Genomic DNA, 21,262 nt, shown 5'->3' on the forward strand with positions numbered 1-21,262 from the left:
AGAAAGACCAGAACCCTAGAAATCCAGTATGGATTGACTGATTCAGATTGACAAGAATCAGGATCAAACTCAGCCAATTTGACCGATCCACTCTGATTAAAAAATCCCTACCGCTTCCCTTCATTCTTTTAATATTGTTATTGGCTGTATAGAAAGTGTTTCCTTCTGAATGGAAACTATAAACTCATCCATCTTTATCATGGCAAGCTTACCCCATCCAACAAATCAACTTTATCATTCAAAATGAGGAAACTAAAGCCTTGATGGAGTTTCAATTCTGAAGGAGGCAACCCTCTATAGACCTCTTTGGAAGGAAGCCGCGAGAAGTAACCAACATTTGGTTTGGAATCCACCTCCAAACCAAGGTTGTAAAATCAAGCATTTCAGATGATATAGATCCATCCAATACTTGCAGAGTATTCAATATTTTACTTCAATATCAACCGATACGCACCAGATCAGCCATTCTGTTTAGGAGTCAACAGTATAAGATAAGAGTTTTAAATCTTCAGAACAAACCATCTCACCTTATTTATTACCTGCAGTTAATGACTGATCCAGTTAGTTAAATGAGATGGACACATTTGAGGGCACCCTCATTGGCTCAATGATATACAGGGCACCTCTCCTTTTCCTGTTGCAAGCAAAAAAAAAAAAAAAAAAAAAATTCAAAGATTAAACATGTTCATGCTCTCCCCATAACTACATAAGAACAATCCAGGATGGAGATGTGTAAAAAAATTATCAGTCGATGGACCATACTTTTCACACAATGTGTTGCCAAATTTGCTATCCATATTTCCTAGAAATGCACTTCTAGAAGACTCTAGTATTCGCAATAGTACACAGGCATCAACAAATGGATAATCTCAATGTAAAATAAGCTCTACAAAATTCCAGTTCCACTACTAGATTAATTTTCATTTCCATAAAATGTGCTAACATCAGGTTACATTCCAAGTACTAGGCTAAGAGGCAGTGTTTCCATATCCAAGCATACACAAGTGCCATATGATGTGGACATCCTGAGCTTTCTTTCCCCTCTTATCTAAGATGACCCTTGCACCATTGGCCATGAATGCAAGTCAGTTGGGAACATGATGGCCAATGCCTCAATCTCAAACAACTGGACACTGTTATCCTCGCTATCAGAGTCCAGTTGAGTATAGACGCTTTGTCATGTCATAGCGAAAAGGTCCAATATTCTCACTGTAATCCTGTAAGAACCCAACAGGAAAAAAAAAAAAAAAAAAGGAACAAATATATCAGCTTCAATTGATCAATCACAATAAATTTCTTGACCACCTTAGGACAGGGCCAGAAAAGAGAAAAAAAAAGAGGAGGGAGGGTAGGGGGGTGGATACATATAACTAATAACTAGTTCATTGCTTCATGTCTAGGATCCAGGAACCTGTAATCATTAACCTATTGGTCAAATCATCAAGAAATTGAACCTTTCCACATAAACATAAAATAAATAGAAGTGCAACAAATAATCAAACGCTAAAGATGTAACCAAGTATATTCTTAATTATCCAAGAGTAAGTTTTCATTAGCTTTGCCATAGGAACAGAAGAAAACATTTTCCATGACTTCATTCTTTCCTCCAAATTGTTCCGACAGAATATTCCCATGGCAGAAATTAGGTAAGTAAATGAGGAGGAGAAAGCAACAGGTATTTCAAGGCAGAGTAACAGCTGCCAAGTTCAGAGGTTCATAATATTCAAAGTTGATAGATATTATGCAAACCATTACTTGATTAGTGAATAAGTAACAGAATCAATTTAACATCAGTTCACTCGATTTATAAGATTGATTGTGACGTAGACAAGCATTACAGCAAGCATTATAGCCGTAAGCATAAGAAGAAGAAGGCCCATACTTGAGCCCATGGATCTTTAACTGGACTCTGGTCCAGGCCAGACCAAGCCCATGTGGTATGGGTCAGTTCGCTGGTTCACTAAAAACCAGAATCATGGGAGGGTTTTAATTAGATACCACTTAGATCTTAAGTTGTCTTTCCTACCACTCTACTAGTAAGTCTTCTCATCGTACAAAAAGCTCCCACTATATGTGTGGGCCTCTTTCAATAACTTTCTATTTCTGCTAGAGCGCTACAAGCACCTATTTATCTTAAGGGTCATTGGTCTATATACTCCACGATTTTGATGAATGAAAGAAGTTTGGTTTTGCCATGGAAGCTGCGAGATGCAGTTGAGAGATGTAAAGCCTTGGTGGTTAGTGAGAGGCTAACCAAGGCCATAGGTGAGAGGCCTTGGTCATATCCCCTTTTTTCCTCCCCCCTTCTCTTATATCCTTTTTCATTCTTTGTTTCTATTTTCAACACTGGTACAAGGTCTGATCAGGGAGGATAAAGCCACCCTTTCCACACTGTTGTTGCTGCTGTTTGAACACTTGAACAGTATCCCATCAATCCAATAACAGGAGCTGAGATTAAAGTTTTCATCCATCCCCATGACACCCTCTATTGGACTTCTACTGTAGCAGGTTGCAAACCCTATATGATCTGGCCAACAGATTGGTTTGATATTTTGAGAACAAAGTCCATCCATTGGATGCCTCCTTCCAGACCAATTTCAGCAACATTGAGTAGTTAGATCTGCCTATGGTTTGTAAGTGATACAACCTCAGACCTAGTTGAAAATATGGAGGACCAAACCTCACATCCCAAAATACTTAAGAGGTCAGCAAGGCTCAAGGCCCACAACATTAAAACTGGAATTCGTTGTTATATTTGTGGAGAATTAGGTCGTCGTGCTAACAATTGTAAGAACGCAAAGCCTCGTTCAACAGGAAAGGGTTTACGGTTGGAGAATGAAATGGATGAACCTGAATTTGAGGAGCTTGTTGAGCCTGAACCTCTTGGTGAAACTAAATTTGATGAATCTGATAGCAATGAAGCTGACCAGATTTTGCATGCTGATCATGGAGAGCTATTGATGTTACGACAGGTTCTCTTAACTCCATGACAAGCACCGGGCGATCAGTGGTTGCGTAGCAATATCTTCCATTCAGCCTACACTATTTCAGGGGAAGGTATGTCAATTAATAATCGACTCTGATTGTTGTGAGAATGTGATTTCTAAAAATGCCGTGCGCAAGCTAAAGTTGAAAGAACATCCCACTCCATACAAGATGACATGGCTTAAACGAGGTATTGAGATAATCATTTCAAAACACAGTTTGATAAGCTTATCAATTGCCTCTACATATTTTGATAAGATATGGTGTGATGTGTTACCCATGGATGCAAGTCATATTATACTTGGCCGACCTTGGCAGTTTGATAGAAAGACCATACATGATGGGTACAAGAAAATGTACTCATTTTTGTATGAGGGGAGGAAAATTAATTTTGGCACCCTCAAAGGAGCCTATTAAAACCCTTATTCAGAAAATTCCTCTCCTAATTTTCTTACATTGAGGGATTTGCGTGGTGGCATGGGTGACGTGGATGTTGTTTACGTCCTTAACAAAGCAAACAACAAACATGTTAAGCCTGAAATACCTGATAAAGTGAATCCATTATGAGCCCCACTACACATGAAGAATTGTACAGACAAGTAGCAGAGTTGATGGATAAGGGTTTCATTCGAGAAAGCCTAAGTCCTTGTGTTGTACCTGCATTACTTGCACCGAAGAAGAATGGCACATGGATGACGTGCATCAATAGTAGAGCGATAAATAAAATCACAATCAAGTATCGCTTTCCTATTCCAAGGCTCGATGATTTATTGGACCAGATTTCAAATGCTACTATCTTTTCAAAGCTAGATTTGAAGAGTGGCTACCATCAAATTAGAATCAAGCCTGGAGACGAGTGGAAGTCGGTGTTTAAGACCCGTGATGGACTTTTTGAGTGGCTGGTTATGCCATTTGGATTGTCTAATGCACCCTCTACTTTCATGCATTTTATAACACAGGGTAGCACTAAGTTGAGGGTGCAAACCATTGCGAAATTGGGCCACTAAGACTTCTTCATCCCACTCAAAGTCAGAACGAGTGGCCAAATAATAAAATCTAGCAACATACTCCTCAACGGTCAAATTCTCTTGTTTCAACTGTGCAAATCTGAGATGCATGCGTTGCTTGTAATCAGAAGGCAAGAATCGCCGATTCATGACTTCATACATTTCAGCCCAAGTAGTGACCAAACCAATGCCTTGGGTTCGATTCTGTTGTTGTTGCTTGATCCACCAGACTCAAGCCGTGCCTTTCAGTTTGGCCTCTGCAAATAGGATCTTTCGAGCCTCAGTCAATCCGTACCATCTGAAGAATGTATCTAAACTGTGAATCCAGTCAAGGTACAATTCTGGAGTATTGTCTCCATAAAAATCAAGGACATCCAGTTTTGCTGCTCTTTCTGCTCCATCATCATGTCTACCAGTCCCATATGGTGGTGGAGGTGGTGGTGGTAGTGTTACTGGCAGATCCTGTGGAGTGATGTTGGAAGAATCCCCAGATTGAATGGGATTCTCTCCTTTATCTGCTGCCACCAAACGATCAATAGAAACTTGCATAGATTCCACCAATGTTTTTAGGGACGTGACCATGTTAGTGAGAGCATCAAATTTTGTATCAATTTCTCTTTTATAAGAATTCAACTGCTGAACAACTTCACTATTGGCAACCATGGTGATGATTAACAAAATAGCACTCAAGAATATATGGTAGAATAGGAAATAACTCTTTTTTTTTTTGGGAAGGGCAGAATTGCAATTACTTGAGATTCAAGTAAACCACAAAGGATATCAAGTGTGGGGTAGGGATCTAAATGTAAATAAGAAAAAAAAATGAGGGATAGAAGGAATTAATAGATAAAAGAGGGGTACTGTGGAAAAATCAGAAAATAAAATAAAAGGAGACTCAATGGAAGGGTAAATTTGAAAATTACAAGTAAATATGGAAGAAAAGAAATAATAAAAGGTAGGGGTAGTTTTGAAAATTCAAGGTTAAAGCTAAAGGGGACGGTTATCTCACGGATTGGGGTGAAAGATGTTGAAGACCTGGAGTTGTCTTCTACCGGCAACGGAATAGGGTCGACTTCGAAGGAGGCGGCTGGAGCTGGAGTTCAAACCAGGTATGTTCGATTCTCTTTGTGGTTCTTCCTCTCTTTTTTTTTCTTTGTTGTCGGACACAGAAAGAGGAGGTGGTGGCTGCTGTCGGAAGGGAAAAGAAGTGAAAAGAGGAGGCGGTGGGATTTTCTGGTTGGGGAATCGAAGTGAGGAGAAAAGGAAGGGAGGCGAGACACTTCAGGGGTCCGACGGAAACCAGGTATGCGTCTCTCTTTGTTCTACTTCTTCGTCTTCGTCTTTTCTTCTCTTCTTGCTGCTCCTTTTCTTTTTTTTGGCTGCTGCCGGAAGGAACAGAGAAGGCGGTAGGGCAGGGAGGTTTTGGGATTTTTTTTTTGCTGCTGTCGGAAGGAACAGAGGAGGCGGTAGAGAAAAAGGGGGTTCAATTCTTCTCTGGACAGAATCGGGCTTCTTTTTTTTTTTTTTTTTTTTTTTGTTCTCAGTATCGGTGGAATCCGACACAGAGAATGGGAAGGGAAGAAGAAAGATGGGGAAGGAATAGAATCCTTCGGCTCTGATACCAAGTTGATGGAGAACCCTTAGGGAAGGGAGGGGAAATCAGAATAGAGAGGGGGAAAAGAAGAATCACACTCAATACATTCATTCAATAATCAAAATTACTCTCTCTAAATCTTCAATCGATTACAACCAATATATAGGAAAATAGGAACATGAAATTAGAAACTTAACTGATATGGAAACTAGCCTAAACTAGGAAACAACTATAAAAAGGAAACCAAAGCAAGGAAATAAATCCTACTCCTACGTTCAAGTCTGGAAAATAAAAGCATGAAATAAAATACTAAGTAAACTACTAATTTTATTTCCAACCCTTGTTGGACCAAAACCTTGGGCTGGACCGGTTCTTCTTGGCTCTTGGCTTCCAAAGCCGGTCATGCTGGTCCAACCAAGAAAGGGCAGCCGTATCTGCATCACTTACTAATCTCCAGATCATTCCAAAGGAGCTAAGTCAGCATTCCAGAAGACTTGACTTGGAAATCCTCTAAGATGGCATTAAGTGGATGCAAATTCAAACCACTTTTTCTTCCCACTTGTCTTGAATTCAAACCTGGCACCCACAATTTGAAAAAACCCTACTTTGAATGCCCCTCCTTTTGGACTTTGGGCATTAGCAACTCATATGTCAAGAAGAGCTTCGAAGAGTCCTAATGATAGTTGGCTTTGTTTTTGACAATAGATAACCATCACCCCCCATTATCAAACTAGGACAACCAAAACAAGGTGAAATTTTCAACATCCAACCTCACCTTGAAGAATATGGGACTAAGATGTTGGAACATGAATCAAGTCAGTTTTTAGAGTCAATATTGCCTTCTTTGTTCTCTTTCACATTGTAGTATGAAAAATGTCACACAACCAATGTGACTTTGGCTATTTTATTTTCCTATAAATTGTAAGGTAATGTGGCCTATCGAAGAGATGAAAATTTAGTAAAGATTTGCTCTATTGTTGAGTCATTTTGAAACCTTGAAGAGTTTCCCCCATCCTTATGACCTTGAAGGGTCATTCCATAGCCTAGAAGAGCTATAATCCTCCTTAGTTCCATTGTCCAGATTATTGCATCAACTTCATGAGAGATTTCGGGTGTCCTACGAACGTTTTCTGAGAAAACTTTTGTCACAACAATTGTAGAGCTGTGATTCCTTGTTCCATAGGTTCCGGAACCACATCATTCCGACATGTATTGAAAAAGATATCATCATATTCCTGTGGCTGCTCAACCATGAAAATTCTACACGCCCTGTACTAGTGTTTTACTTGTGTTGTTCGACTCTCCCGGTTCGTAGCTTCCCACGAGGCTGCATCAGTAAGGTACTAACTTCTTTCATGAGCTGTTCCACCACATCCACCCATCAACCCTTGCTGATTTTCTGAAGTCATAATGAGAATACCAGACCTTCCATCGACACAAACTGTGATTCCATATGTTGTTTCCATAGGCTGGTCCTAAAGGATTAGTATTTAGCAACTACTTACCAATTCTGGTTTGAACTTGTTACCTGTGAACTATCCATCAGATGACTCAGATAATATATGGGTATTGTACTCGAGGGTATCAGTTTAGGGCTTGTGAGTTATACATATATGATATATCTAATTTTTTACAGCAAGTTGCTATTTCTTTTGATCTGCTGTAACTTTCAATCCAACTGTTGGATTGGTACCATCTTTTTTTTCTTTTCTTTTTTTTTGGGGGGGGGGGTATAATACTGTTGCTGTGTCCTTATTTTATACCTAATTTTAGGTCTGGTCCAAGCCCTGATATTGTGATTATTAAGTCCTCTATATTGCTGTATAACTGTAGTCAACAGTCCTACTTGTGATTAAGTAGTTTATACAATCACATGGGGTAATGATTACAAAAGTTCCTTTTTTAGGTATGAAAATTTTTACTTCCCTTCCCTTTAGTTTCCTTTGCAACCAAACATAGCTCTAGTGAAAATAAGTTATGAATTGGGTTATATGTGTTGGGCCTTTGATCCCATTGGTTTTCATCATAATAAGTTGTTTAGATGTTGGGGAGTTAAAGAGGTATAGTCTCATATCGGTTATCTAGGACCTTGGATGTGTCTTAATATACCATTGGGTCATCTCCACATAATTCCTTAAGGTTTTAGGTTGAACCCCTAAGTGGTATTTTGCGGGCTATCCCACTTTATTTAACATATGCTACTTTAATGAGCCTACAATATGGGTAGGAGGTAAGAATATGAAATTAATAGAGCGGGACAAGTTTACTCCGAATTCATGGGGTTATTTGATTCAGGCTTTATTGTCCTTTTCATGTTAGAAGTTAACTAAGTCAAGTCCAAGAGTTATAAGGAATATTGGTTAGGTTTTACTATTTAATTATGCTAAGGAATTTAGAGCCCTACTTTGATTAGGAGAGTCAAATACCAGTCTAAGCTATTCTGAGTAGTAGTTTGAGTTCCTACTCAGTTCAGGGGTATGTATATTAAATCTATATACAGGTGTAATGGCCAGTGGCCTAACCCCTAATTTTATAGTAATAAATTCGAGTTATTCAACTATTCTGCTGCAAGAGATTACAGTGCTTGCTTGAGCGGGATTCTCAGGTGGCTTGGTGGATTCCAAGGACTAATTGCAGGTGAATTCCTGAGATCTTTTACCAGCAGGATAACCTCATCCAATAGGTGACTCGACCTGAATCCATATAATCAGTCTTCTGATGGTTTATGAATTTCTCTATTTGAAACTTCTAGTTTTAGTTGTCTGTATATCTCGAGTTGGAGCTCCTATTCTGCAGTTCATCCCCTTAGGTTCTATTCTAGAGTCTGAGGAATCAGATTTTCTATCATTACTCTTATCTTATTCTTTGACTGAAGTATGGCTAGCCTGATCGTTTTTGGTTATAGGTAGATATTTAAAAAAAAAAAAAAAAAGGGGAGGGAGGGGCGAACCCAGTGCATGAGGATCCCCCCACTATGGGGTCTGGGGAGGGTCATGATATGCACAACCTTAACCCCCACTTCGCAAAGAGACTGTTTCCTGAATCAAACCCATGACCACTTGGTCACAATGGTGCAAACACCATTACACCAAGGTCCACCCTCTTAGGGGTAGGTATTTAGTCATCTAGATTTATTTTAATTCAGGTCATGAAAAGAGTAGCAATGTAGGATGTTCATGAGGGAAGGAAACCTGCATATATCTACTGTTTGCTTGTAAATTTTGAGCAACTAAGAGTTCTCTCACCAATTGACTATGCGATTAATTCAATTTCAACATTTCTTCTTTTAATCCACTAAAACACACTAACCCTACAGAATCAATCCTACTTAACTCAAACCCAACCCTTCCTTTAAAATACCTGATTGAGATGGTGGGATCACACATCCTACATCACAAACACGTCTTTATCATCCTTAACCATAATTACTTTAATTCAGAGTAGTTAATTTAGTCTGTACATTAACACCTTGGTCTCCTGCACAAGAAATGGTCAATTAGTCAATCACAAATCCTACAAATAGAAACTAGCAGCAGAAGCACTTAAAAGGAACAATAGGGCTAATCAGTCAATTGGGCCCACTAGAGCACTAGTTAGATAAATGGACCAAATGGTTTTGGGAAGGAATAAAAACGGTTTCGTTGGCTCCCCCCCCCCTCCGCCAACGCTTGATGGGTCTGCTGGCGCTCATCCTTGAGTCGCGATGTTTGAGTGTGCTTTGGTGACTGACCTTGCCATGCTCTCCTCCCCACCTCTCATGTTCCATGGCAGACCAACGGTGTTCCGGTGACTTTGGCATGCTCTCTGCAAGGCTGCAACCCGCAAGGTTGCCAGTTTTGCACGGCCAACAGCCACCTCGCTGACATCCTCCGAAAGGCCCACGCCCCCCTTCGTGGCTGTCACCTCGCAAGGTCAGATTCTCTCTTGTCCGCGGGAATCCCGATTCAAGTCTTGACGGCTGGAAGGAATTGTGATGAGACCTGTTGGTAAGGTTTGGTGGAACCCTACCTCCATTTTTCCTAGTTTGCCCCTCCTCCTTTGAGCTTTTGGGTTCCTGTTCTGCCCATGTGGGCTTTTGGCCTTGTGGGCCCTGTGTAGTTTTAGACATATCCTTGTGACGTGTCTTCCACTCGTCAAGCCCACTTAGCCTTGGTTGATGTCCTTTTGGACTTTGGTCTCCCTTTTGGGCTTGTAATCTCCCTTTTGGGATACATTTCCTTTTAATGCATTTACTAATTCACCCAAAAAAAAAAAAAAAGAGGATTGGTTGGTTCTCCAATTTTTTATTCTGGATATTTTTAAAATTGGCATATTAAAGATTCCCTAGAATTTTGAAATTTAAGCTATAACCTACTCATTTTCTGTTGAGGTTTACATCATTAACAACATTCTTGTTCCATGGTTAATTTTCTTTCCACCAAGATATTTTTATATAAAGCTAAGTATTTCTTGGTAAATTTTGAGATTGCATCAAGTAGTCAAGCCTGCAAGATTTAAAACAGGAAGGAAATGGGTACGCATCCAGAAAAAGGGAGCATCAATATAAGCTCTTGTACAACAAGCACAAGCAAAACCCGGAGGTAAATTTGCAGCGGAAAAAGACATTGGTCTGTACAAATCCAAACTCAAAAGCTACAAAAAATTTGCTAGTCAGACTGATGAAAATGATAATGAAAGGGGGGAAAAGTCCCACTTGGAAGTCACATTCACATAGAATACAAAAGATATTACTCGAAATGTCTTCATTTAGTAAGCTGCAGAAATAGTTTTTCCATCTCTTCTTAATGTCCTCATCCCATATTTGTACTTTATCTTATCCACTTTTAATGCATCTTTTATTATTAGATACACTAAAAGTGAAGACAATAAAGTACAAATAAGGGACGAGGACATCAAGGAGAGACGGTATTAAAAGATGCATTAAAAGTGGAACGATAAAGTACAAATAAGGGATGAGGACATCAAGGAGAGACAGTAAGAACTATTTTTAAAACTTACTAAATGAAGATATTTCAAGTAATAGTATCCTAGATGGTTGCAATTCCCATCAAGATACCACATGTCGTAGATATATATGAAAAATTAGGGTTCCTGAAGTAAAAGACTTAAAGGAGGATGAAAGTAGGTAAGGAACCAGATCCATATGAGGTTTCAATAGAAGTGTGGAAGAGCTTAGGATATGTGGTTTATCTTGGCTAATTAAGCTATGGAGGAAGGAACGCTACATGTTTGCGTTCCCAATGCCTAGACACAACCCCCCTGTTTTCAAGGGGCAAGGGCGTCTTTTCACAGCCCCTGAAAACAGGGCACTGTGTCTGGGCTTGGGGAACACTAGACAAGTAGCGTTCTTTCACCCTTAAGTTATTTTAATAAGATTAAGAGCACAAGAGACATGCCAAATGAATGGAGAAGCATTGTGATTCTGATTTAAAAAAATAAAGGTAATATTCATAGCTGTAATAACTATGGAAGCATAAAACTAATGAGTCATACTATGAAACTATGGTGAGAGTTATTGAAACTCGCCTAAGAGAAGAAACTAATATTACAGATAACCAATTTCATTTTATGTTAGGAAGATCAATGAAATAAGCTATTTATTTACTTAGGAGACTCATGGAAAGATTTAGAGAGTGTAAGAAGGATCTCCATTTGATCTTTATTAACCTATAAAAAACTTATGACAGAGCTCCTAGAGAGTTAATTTGGACAGTATTAGAGAAGAGAAGTGTTTCAATTAAATGTGAACATAGTTAAAGATGTGTATAATGGTGTGGTGACTAGTGTACGATCTACATGGTACAAGATAGAGAATTCTCAATTACAATTGGGTCAAATCAAAAATTAACTTTAGCCCGTATTTTTTTGCACAAATCATGGATGAGTTGGCTAGAGATATTAAAGATCAGACCCCTTGGTGCATGCTTCTTACTGATGATATTGTTTTGGTGGATGAAACAAGAGCAATAATAAAGGCCAAGTTAGAATTATGGAGATCAACCTTTGAAGAAAAAGAATTTAAGATAAGTATAACAAAAACAGAGTTTATGGTGTGTAACTTTAGTAACAATAGAACGGATAATGAGGTGGTGAAAATTGAGGAGAGGGAGATATCGCAAAGTGATTATTTTAGGTATCTGAGCTCAATCGTACATAAAGAATGATAAATAGAGGATGATGATACATAAAGAATAAAATTAAGATGGAAGAAGTGGAAAGGTACATCCGGAGTGTTGTGTGATTAATATATTCTTTTAAAACTTAAAGGAAAATTTCGTAGGACAATCATACAGCCGACAGATAATGTATGGTGCTGACTATTGGGCGGTAAAGAAACATCATACAGATAAACTTATTGTAGCAGAGATGAAGATGTTGAGATGGGTGTGTAGTAACACTAGAAATGATAAAATAAGGAATGATCATATGAGCTGATTTAAGAGTAGTTCTAATACATGATAAGCTGCGACAAGGTAGCATGGGCATATGCAATGGAGGCTTTTAGATGCTCCAGTACGGAGGAGTGATTTGATTCAGATTGAAAGAGATAAAAGAGCAAAAGGCAAACTTAAAACGAGACTAAGAGAAGTGGTGAGAAAATACATGAATACCTTAGGCCTTGTAACAAGTATGGCTTTGAATAGAGGTGATTGGAGGATAAGGATCCATATAGTTGACCACATTTATTTGGGATACGATTTGAGATCACTTGAATATTTTGCATAGAATACTTTAATAATAAAACAGTACAAAATTCCAAAACTTTGTCCACGGATTTTCCACACTATGCATAAAGCAGCAAGAGGGGAAAATAACAAACATAACATGATATATTATCAGTAACAAGAGAACCGCTCTAACCTTCACGCCGTTCCAAAGCTTCGTAGCCTATCACAGTGAGGTGTTGGATAATTCCTATTCCACTGCCGCCGTTGAAGTTCCACATGACAATAGCGACCCAGTGTCATCTTGTAATCCCTCACCACGAGATCCTCAAGGTCAGCACGAGAAGTACTTCCAAGTGGGAATTGTTGATCAAAATCAGAAGATTTAACATAAAATTCTACCCCATGTTTCTCAGTGACCTTGGGAATATAGTAAGAATAAGTCTTCTGCAAAGAATAATTAGGCTCTGAGAAAGGAAGATAAGCTAGCAAGAAGATCACCAGGAATGGTAAGATTTGAAGAAGAAGAAAAAGATTAGGCCCTCCTCCATTACTATTTTCCCTTTGTGGACTAGCCGTTCCTCTAGTCCTATAAACATGGGCAGTCCGAAACATGTCTGCCTGGCCAAAGAACGACCTGAATATTTCATCGGGGTCGAAATCCTCATCAAAGTAGCCATGTGCAGTTCTCCTCCTCCTCCTCCTGACATTGTGTTGCTGATTGTATTCGAATTCTTCAACAAGACCTGTTTGATCGTACTGCTTCCTTGAATCTTCATCACTCAAGCACTTGAAAGCCTTGCAAACTTTCTTAAATGCCTCTTCAGAACCTGGAGCCTTGTTCTTGTCAGGATGAACCTTGAGAGATAATTTCCTGTAAGCTTTCCTAATCTCCTCAACCGAACAAGTCCTCTCCACCCCAAGAATTGCATAGTAATCCTTGTTTTTCTTCACTTCACGGATCAGCTTAACGTGCTCTTCGGTATAATTCCCCATTCCATTTGACAACTCGGGAGATTTAGATGGAGTAGGCTCTTTCTGATTTTGACCTAAGGGCCTTTGCTCAGTGGAAGAGGTGGATTTCATAGATTCTAAGTTTTCACAAGCAGCAAGAAGAACATCAACCTGCACATCTTGGATAAGGCGTTGAGCAATCCTGATGAATTTCAGAGCACGCTGCTTATCGCCGGAAGCAATAGCAGCTTCAGCGATTCCGATGCATCTCGCTGCTTCATCCTTGTTACCATCCATGATTGATGTTCCTATTCAAAATCCCAGTGCCACAGAGAATCCAAATCCCTAACAAAAAAAATTCCGAGTCGCGGAAGGTGAAATCAGATGATCTCTTCACCTATGAACCCTCAAATTAGAGAATCAGAAACCTCAAATTATCTGATCTCAGCAAACACAAACGGATAATCCCCAAACCCAGAGAAAAATACAACCAGAACGCAAATTCAAGTCCTGGCCTCCTCGAGCAACCAAATAACCAAACACCGAAACTCACGAATCTAAAATTGACCTTACCATCTCAAACATCAAAGCCAATTGATGTTTCAGAAATTAAACCATTCTGAAACCCAAATTCATAACCAGAGATTACCGTAAATCCAATCGACTTGAATGTAAAGCAAAACCTAATTCATCTTCAGCTTCATCCATCCAGATTCTAGATTCCAGAATTCAATGGCGGATTGAAGCTAACCAGGTGGAAAACCCAAAACTCTACTTGAGACTTGAGAGACGTCATTTATTGTGAAGCGTGTCCTCGTTTCCGATCCGACCGGATATCTTTGAAAGCCAAAAACTAGACCGGCACAAGAAAAACAAAAACTTGCCACGTGTTTTATAAATTCTGATGAAAGTAAAAAAATTCAAAATGATCGGTAGATTCTCACTGTCTAATCTATGATTTAACCTTCAAGCTTCACTAAAATTTTCCTGGCCGTCCAATAGATAAGACGTAACCGTGTATACAAATTTAAAAGGGAGGGTTTACTATGATGCCCGTGTGGGGAATCGCCCCACACCAATTAATGCGAAGAATGGTAACATTCACAAAGGACCCACATAATCTGTATTCGAATAGGCAATAAATTAGAATAGGGAAGAACCTACACACTACCAATGGTTTGGTCTTGACATCCCCCACATGATTGGAGATGGAAGGATTGCCTCGCCTTTTGTCAGAATGACGGCTTATTCATTGTTAATTAATGGACGAGATGGTTTCGTCACCAACACCTTCTCCCATTTGTTTTGTCTACTTCCTAAGTTACTCACCCTAAATGACATGCGCTAGACTTTTTTTTGACTTATATGCTTAAGACCATTGCTCTGGATAAAAAACAGTCTCTTTTGAAAAATATTATGTTCATGACACCCACAAATTAAGATTAGGAGAAAGAAAATAATAAAAAATTTTATATAAAAGATAATTTGCATTCTAACATAATGGGGAAGTTTTTCCCGTGTAATTAAACCCAAGTGGAAAGTTGTGAAAAGGGTTCAACTCGACACATCCCACTGTCTCTTGTTGGTCCCGCAAGAAATACTTGTCATATGGGGTTTTTGGCCTAGGGGCTATGATCACCACCATAAAACACCTTCCTTAGTTATAAAAAAAGTTCAAAAAAAAGTAAATGTACGAGACCTGAGTATGAGATATTCTTTGGGAAATGGTTGTCTAAGCCATTGAGGTAGGGTATGTTAGCACCTGTGTGTCTATCTCTCTCCTCACATAAATGACCTCATTGTCTTACTATGTGCAATACCATTTTGTCACACCTCATTGGTACACTCCCCATGCTGCTTGGTCCGAAAAATTCTTCGACAACTTTTGCATGGACAGATAGTGCCACACAAACTAGTTTTCTTCATCGGAATCAAAAGATTGTCTTCTCCTCACAGATTCCAAAACTTCTGAAGGACGATCCCCTCTAGAAGCTACTCCTCCCATGGAAGACTTCAGCTTGGGCATACTAATGGATTGAAGATATGGGGAAGCTACACCCATATTCACATCCCTGAGCACAGACCTGGCCGTAGCTTCAGCTGCAATATCTGCCATTGCTGATGAGACTTTCAATGCACTTCCTAACTTCTCAGCTAACATGTCATGAACATCTGTTTGATTAGCCTGTTTGGAAACAGCAGAAGCATGGCCCGTAGGTGTACGATATCCATGAGGTCTCTGCATGGTGGAGACAGCATCAGCTACTACAGACTTGGCCTTGGCTGCTTCATACTTCTGAATGTCATAGATGAGCTCCTTTTGAAGTTGCTTGTCAGCAACTAGCATGTCTTCAATCTCATTCTTGTAGTCCTTGAGAAGAACTCGGAGGCATTCCATGAGGCAACCTGTGAGAGGACTGTTCTTGCTCTCTAGTAGCCTCTTCAATTCTATGAAGATGGGGATGGCATTCTGAATCAAACTCTTTTTAACGGCTTGTATGGCCACCTTCCCTCTGACAGCAGCCAGGGCTACTCCACCGTCTCCACCTTCCTCATCCATCTCTCCTGTGTCGCTCGCAGATCCACGGTTGGACTGGATTCGCATCTCTTTACATGCAAGTATTTGAAGAGCATCCTGTCAATATGATTCATGTATTAATTTCCAAACAACCAATACCCACAACTGTATGCATATAAACTTGTCCTCTCATAACTAAAATTGCAGAAAAACAAATGAAATCATCTTATAAAAGAAAATCACTGTATAGTAGTGTGAAACACTGTTGTGATACATATATTAATATATAATCACACCTGCATTACAGCCTGTCCTGTTACATCTTCAAGATTAAGCAAGCCATCTGATGCAGCAGCAAGGATCTCTGAACAGAGCTTCGCAGAAGTAGCCAAAAGGTGCTCCGGAGCCATTTGTTTCAGCAAAGCAATGTAAATCTGCATCCTTTGTGACCTTGACTTTTCATCATGACCTCTGCAACAATTATTACTATCATAAGTTCTCCTGACGTCTAAAAGGCAAATTACTCTTCTCTGACTCCAATAGCCTACCGGATTGAGAAAAGTCGCCTCTCGGATTGTGAGCTCTGAGATTCACTATGTCCCGAATGGGCATGGCAGTCATTCAGGACAAAGATGGCTTCGACAAAACTGTTATACGCCAGGAGAGGTGCCTTGGCTTCGGATCCATGAAGCACAAATCAAATCCAACAGCAAACTTGTGAGGTGATTCCCATCACAAATTACATCAAATAGCATTCAAGGTAACGAGGTCTATGACATTTATTTTGGGTGTCTAATATGGTACACAGATACAGGTTATCCATTAGACAACGGATGTGAAAATTATAGGCTTGTAAAGGCATGTAAGGGTGACGGTGTCAGCAAGGACACTTTTCTTTGTCATTTCCGGCTGTGTAAGCTCATGCAGGACAGCAAGGTGCAAGTCGGCAATTCTGGACTTTTTATACAGTTTTTTTTTTTTCTTCAGAGAATAAGGAAGAGTAAGCTGCCGGGGGGGGGGGGATTCCTTGCAGGGAGGAAGCAAAGAGGTATAACTCGATATATTTGACTGAAATGAAAATATAATCCTAACTGATGTTGTCCATGGGAAAACGTAATTATTTACATATATGGAAATACCGTGTTAGGATTGTGTCTGAAAATGACACTAAACCTATACCCATGCCATTGTTATTAGTTATACAGATAGTATGAACTATGAAGACCTTATCACAATATCACCTTTTAAGATGTTCCCGAAGAGAAATTCTGCCAGCTGCCTAATCTTCTCTGATTCATCAACAAGTGACAAAAGAAATCGAAGAAAGAGTACTCCTCTCCACTTCACATAGTCCCTCTGTCGATGAAAAATAGAATTTTAAAGTTAGTAGTCTCCATCCAAAAGAGCATACTATTGAATAAATAATAAAATAAAGGGCAAGAGATCGCTGCCTGGTTACATGGCCCCTGCACCAGCATGAGGGCCAATGAGAGCACAAGCAGGGGCATAAACATGGATGGGACTTTTATTTCGCAGGGCAAGGCAGTCCTGTGTCTGGACGCAGGAGCCACATGACCAGGCAGTGTTCTTTTTCGCTAAAATAAATTATAGGATTCAGGAAACAGACACAAACCTGTGACAATCTTGAAAGCAGAATAAATGTCTGCCTTCTCACAACTTCACAAGGATCACGAAGGCAGTAAGTAATCTTCGGTATATAACTGCAGAAGCATAAATTCAATGATGTCACCCATTAAGAAAGCAAAGATGTTATTTAGAACCAATTCTGGTCTTTGTCTACATCGGCCTCACCAATCAACTAGTGCAGTGTAATGTACACAGAAATCTGCCATTATCACAATGATATTGTTGCGAAGGGCTGCACAGTCACTTTTTTCAAGCTCCTGAACAGGCACTAATAGCAAGTTGTTAGTCAAACCAATTTAAAGACCATGTACTAAAGGCAGCATGGGATTGAAAGCTGAACCTGCACAAAAAGAGGAATATAACGCTTTGCAAGTCTGGCATCAGCAAGACAGATCTTCCCCATAGTTAGCCATGATTGAATGTAAAGTGAAGGGTCTATCTGCTTTATAGAAATTGTAGGTCCAGGCAGTTTTCTCAGTTTTGGTTCAGAGTTCCTCGAAGTGATTATAGACTGTAAAATAGGAATGATGCCATTCAAATCTGCAGAAGGACAAACCATAACCAGAGACCCAATAGTGTATACAGCTATAATAGCTTTCATCAAGGAGCGAGACATGGTTGCCGCTCTCTTTCCTGTCCTACCCACACTTGTAGGTGGTGTTAGGAAGATACTGCGTTTGTTTGCCTCTGAGGCTCCAGCTTTGTAGGTCTCAAGAATTTGCAATGCTTCAGAAAGCAGAAGTTGTACCCATTTCAACACAAGTGCATCACCCTCCTCCTTGTTCAAAGCCTTTTGCTTACACAAAGTTCTGAGGGCTTTTACATGAGCATTAACCTGCAATAAATTTCTTAGTTTTTGTGAGGACAAGAAGCATAGGTGGTCTACAGTTTGCAAAAAGTTGGATCTAGTTCCAGATATATGGGAGAAAATGTCAAAAAGAAACTCAGAAGCATTTTAAAAAATATTGCTTAGAAGTTCAAACTATGCCTGTATTCATGGAAAAAAGAAAATAGTAATAAGTGAATGTAACTTATTGACAATCTTCATCCTGGGTAATTTTCTCATTCACTGACAAAAAGAGACAAATCAAAATAACTCAACATTTGATTGTCATAGACAAAAATTACTGCAGTCTGCCTCCTTTTTTCTTTTCTTTTTTGACATTATCAGTCTGCCTCATTGAAGATGAGTGTGGCCATAATGGAATCACTGCTTACTGCCAGGGTGGTAAGAAGAGCTTTAGCCTGAATTTAAATTGAAAAAAAAAAGGCTAATCCATCTAGGTTGAAATCACATACCTTCCCTGTCACCTGGAATACAATTTTATTTTTGTTAAGTACTTGTCTTGGCTGGAGGTCCGTGGACCTCCATAGTGTGGGATTATGGCTTGTATGACTAAGTAGGAGTTTACCATGGGATTGTGTCTTGTATTACTAAGTAGGAGATCAGTTTATTTTTATCTCTCGTCTCTTATCTCTTTAGATTCCTGTTATGATTAGGATTTAGAATCCTAACCAGTTGATGTAATTATCACAGATATATAAAATCACTGGCTGGGGCAATAGGATTAATATTCCATCGCACTGCCTTCTTCTCTCTTTCACTCTCTTGGTTTTCCTTCTGTCTCCTTTCTTCCTCCTTTGCTCTGTTGTTTAGCTCATCAAGTTCTGATATCATTACAGTTTTGAATACAAGTTTGACTTGCAGAATACAGGCCTAGGAAAGACCTATTTATTAATGGTGCACCCACACAATCTAGATGTGCATAATGAACAAAAATGTGACAATATACAGACAGGACACAAGGCCTAAGATACGCAAGAAATAGGACACTAAGAATGACTAGCATCCAACAGCTATTCCGAATATCAGGTTTCTGGTTGATTACAGTGAGTTACGATTAATAAAGAGGAAAGCAGAAGTATAAAGGAAGAAGAGAAAGAAGTGTGAAATGGAGAAGGGAAGAGAAAATAGCAAGCTGCTTCCCCCCCCCCCCCCCCCTCCCTCCCTCTTTGTTGTTTGTTTAGAATAATCACAAAGGACCCAATATTGAGGTTGCTCTTCAAATGAACAGAAATTCAACATGACCCACCTAGAATACTGACTGGTTTTGAACCAGTCTGCAACACAATTTCTACCACAAAACAAGATTTTATTACTGCTTTAATGTTGATATAAGTTAAAGTATTTAAGACATTAAGTCATCTGAAGTTGTTGCATTTAGACTGGAGACTAGACAGTGTGGTATTTTTTATGGAGATGAAGGCTGTTAGAGGCACAAAAATTTTCTCATTATATTCAGCATGGGTATGTATTTATTGCATCTGTACATTATAGATCTCTTACCTGCAGAAATTAGACATTTTGGGTTTATAACTTGAACAATCAGTGTAAACTGTACAAGGTTAAAATTATCCAGTGGGAAAATACCTCAGTGGAATGCATGTTGAATTCCTCAACCCGTTTGAGCAAATTATGAGCTAAATTTGCGGCAGGCTCCTGAGGTAGCTCCAGTGAAACATTAGAAATTGTTTGCAAGAGGAAAACACGATCACAAGCCCATGCAGCAGGATTGGATTCAATCCAATTACCCTCTTCATCCACATCTCGCACAAGTGGGCTATGAACCTCAACTTCTGAGACTATCTGGTCAAGGAGCTCCCAGTGATGGTGGAGAAACTCCCAATCCACTGCTTTTGGCAGGAAAGCTGACACCTCAGCCAGCAAAAGCCATGCACCAGGAGGAGCAGTCCATTTCTGTATTGGCATAGAATGGCTCAACCACAGAGACTCAGATGTCCTTATGATGTTCTGAAGTGCGATGGCAATGGCAGGCTTGAGACGTTTCTTCTTTCCAAGGCTCACACATATCTTCTTCACATTAGGAGTCACCTCTCCATCACAAATCCCTTTCAGCAGTATCAACACTCCTTCAGGAAAAACCAAATCAATTTCTTTTTCTAAATTTTTCTTCTTTACATCTGAAGTCGAATAATGGTTCTTGGAATTACTCAAATCCAGTGATCCAACTTTGGACACCCGGTCCAGCACCAGTTCTAAAAACAAGTTCTCACATTCGTCTTGAATGCTGGACTCATTGTCAGTTATCAAACATGGAACAGACTGAAGCCATTCAGTAATTACACTTCCATCTGTGAATTTTCTAAAAACCTACATACAAATAAAGATACCAGTGCAAGATCAATAAGTGAATGAAATATAGCTTGTGACCAGGAGTAAGAAACTAAATCAAGAGGGAGAGATGGCACAAATTGAATATAATCATGTACCTTATAAGTAATTACAGTCAGGATATGTTTGGTTACAGTGAAGTGTAGTACAATAAAAGCCAACTTCTATATAGGATGTACAGTTAATGTGAAGAAATGATGTGAAATTATTGAATTAAAACATTCATCCGGATCATACAAATATGACAATGCAAGTAATTATCCGGATCATACAAATATGACAATGCAAGTAATTAAAATTAATGTTTGGTGGGTGGTCTCCTGGGTGAGATGTCCTAGAGAATACAAGATATTGAATATAAAATCCCAACAAATACATGATAATCAATACCTTACTGTTGGGACCTAAGAAATTCAACTACCATTTGTAGAATCTGAAACTGATGAATCAAAATCATTAGGGCTGTGTCTTGATGAATAACAACACGTAATATTGAAGCTGCACCAACTATGGAAATCTATCAGTCAATAAAGGTATAGAACAATGTCAAATCTCCAACATTTACCAGCCTGAGGACCCATGATAAGTGAGGATTAAAAAAAGTATCTTCTACTTCCAAGAGCATGGTGCCTAAGCTTGAAACTTTTGAAAATTTCAAAACGGAAAAGATTCTTTCCTTCAGAAAGTAGCCCCTCCCCC

General features: G+C 39.3%; 2 protein-coding genes across 3 annotated transcripts in view; both read right to left on the minus strand.

Moving 5' to 3' along the window:
* Window positions 1-518: 518 nt before the first annotated feature.
* On the minus strand, window positions 519-13,987 carry LOC122057387 (chaperone protein dnaJ 49-like). 2 transcript variants are annotated; one of them, XM_042619464.1, is made up of 2 exons: window positions 12,448-13,987; window positions 519-634 (listed from the first exon to the last, which is right to left on the minus strand). In XM_042619464.1, the coding sequence occupies exon 1, from the start codon at window positions 13,500-13,502 to the stop codon at window positions 12,450-12,452; it is 1,053 nt and encodes a 350-aa protein (XP_042475398.1). In that variant the 5' UTR covers window positions 13,503-13,987; the 3' UTR covers window positions 519-634; window positions 12,448-12,449. The 2 variants fall into 2 exon arrangements, with proteins under 2 accessions (XP_042475398.1, XP_042475397.1); XM_042619463.1 differs by lacking the exon at window positions 519-634 and adding an exon at window positions 778-1,217 and having other exon boundaries at window positions 12,448-13,986.
* Window positions 13,988-14,647: 660 nt separating this feature from the next.
* The window catches only part of LOC122057384 (condensin-2 complex subunit D3), a 9,272-nt gene continuing 2,657 nt past the window's right edge, over window positions 14,648-21,262 (minus strand). Inside the window, exons 2-9 of the mRNA XM_042619461.1 lie at window positions 19,802-20,542; window positions 17,711-18,205; window positions 17,536-17,627; window positions 17,357-17,444; window positions 16,965-17,079; window positions 16,272-16,398; window positions 16,020-16,194; window positions 14,648-15,840 (exon numbers count right to left, since the gene is read on the minus strand). Of these exons, the coding sequence (XP_042475395.1) occupies window positions 15,118-15,840; window positions 16,020-16,194; window positions 16,272-16,398; window positions 16,965-17,079; window positions 17,357-17,444; window positions 17,536-17,627; window positions 17,711-18,205; window positions 19,802-20,542 (2,556 nt within the window). The 3' untranslated portion in view covers window positions 14,648-15,117. The remainder of the gene's footprint in view (window positions 15,841-16,019; window positions 16,195-16,271; window positions 16,399-16,964; window positions 17,080-17,356; window positions 17,445-17,535; window positions 17,628-17,710; window positions 18,206-19,801; window positions 20,543-21,262) is intronic.

This window comes from Macadamia integrifolia, chromosome 12 (genome assembly GCF_013358625.1).
Source record: "Macadamia integrifolia cultivar HAES 741 chromosome 12, SCU_Mint_v3, whole genome shotgun sequence".
NCBI classification, from domain to species: domain Eukaryota; kingdom Viridiplantae; phylum Streptophyta; class Magnoliopsida; order Proteales; family Proteaceae; genus Macadamia; species Macadamia integrifolia.

Excerpts from the sequence above, each read along its gene's own strand:
- LOC122057387 (XM_042619464.1), bottom strand. The coding sequence starts at position 13,502 with ATGGATGGTAACAAGGATGAAGCAGCGAGATGCATCGGAATCGCTGAA.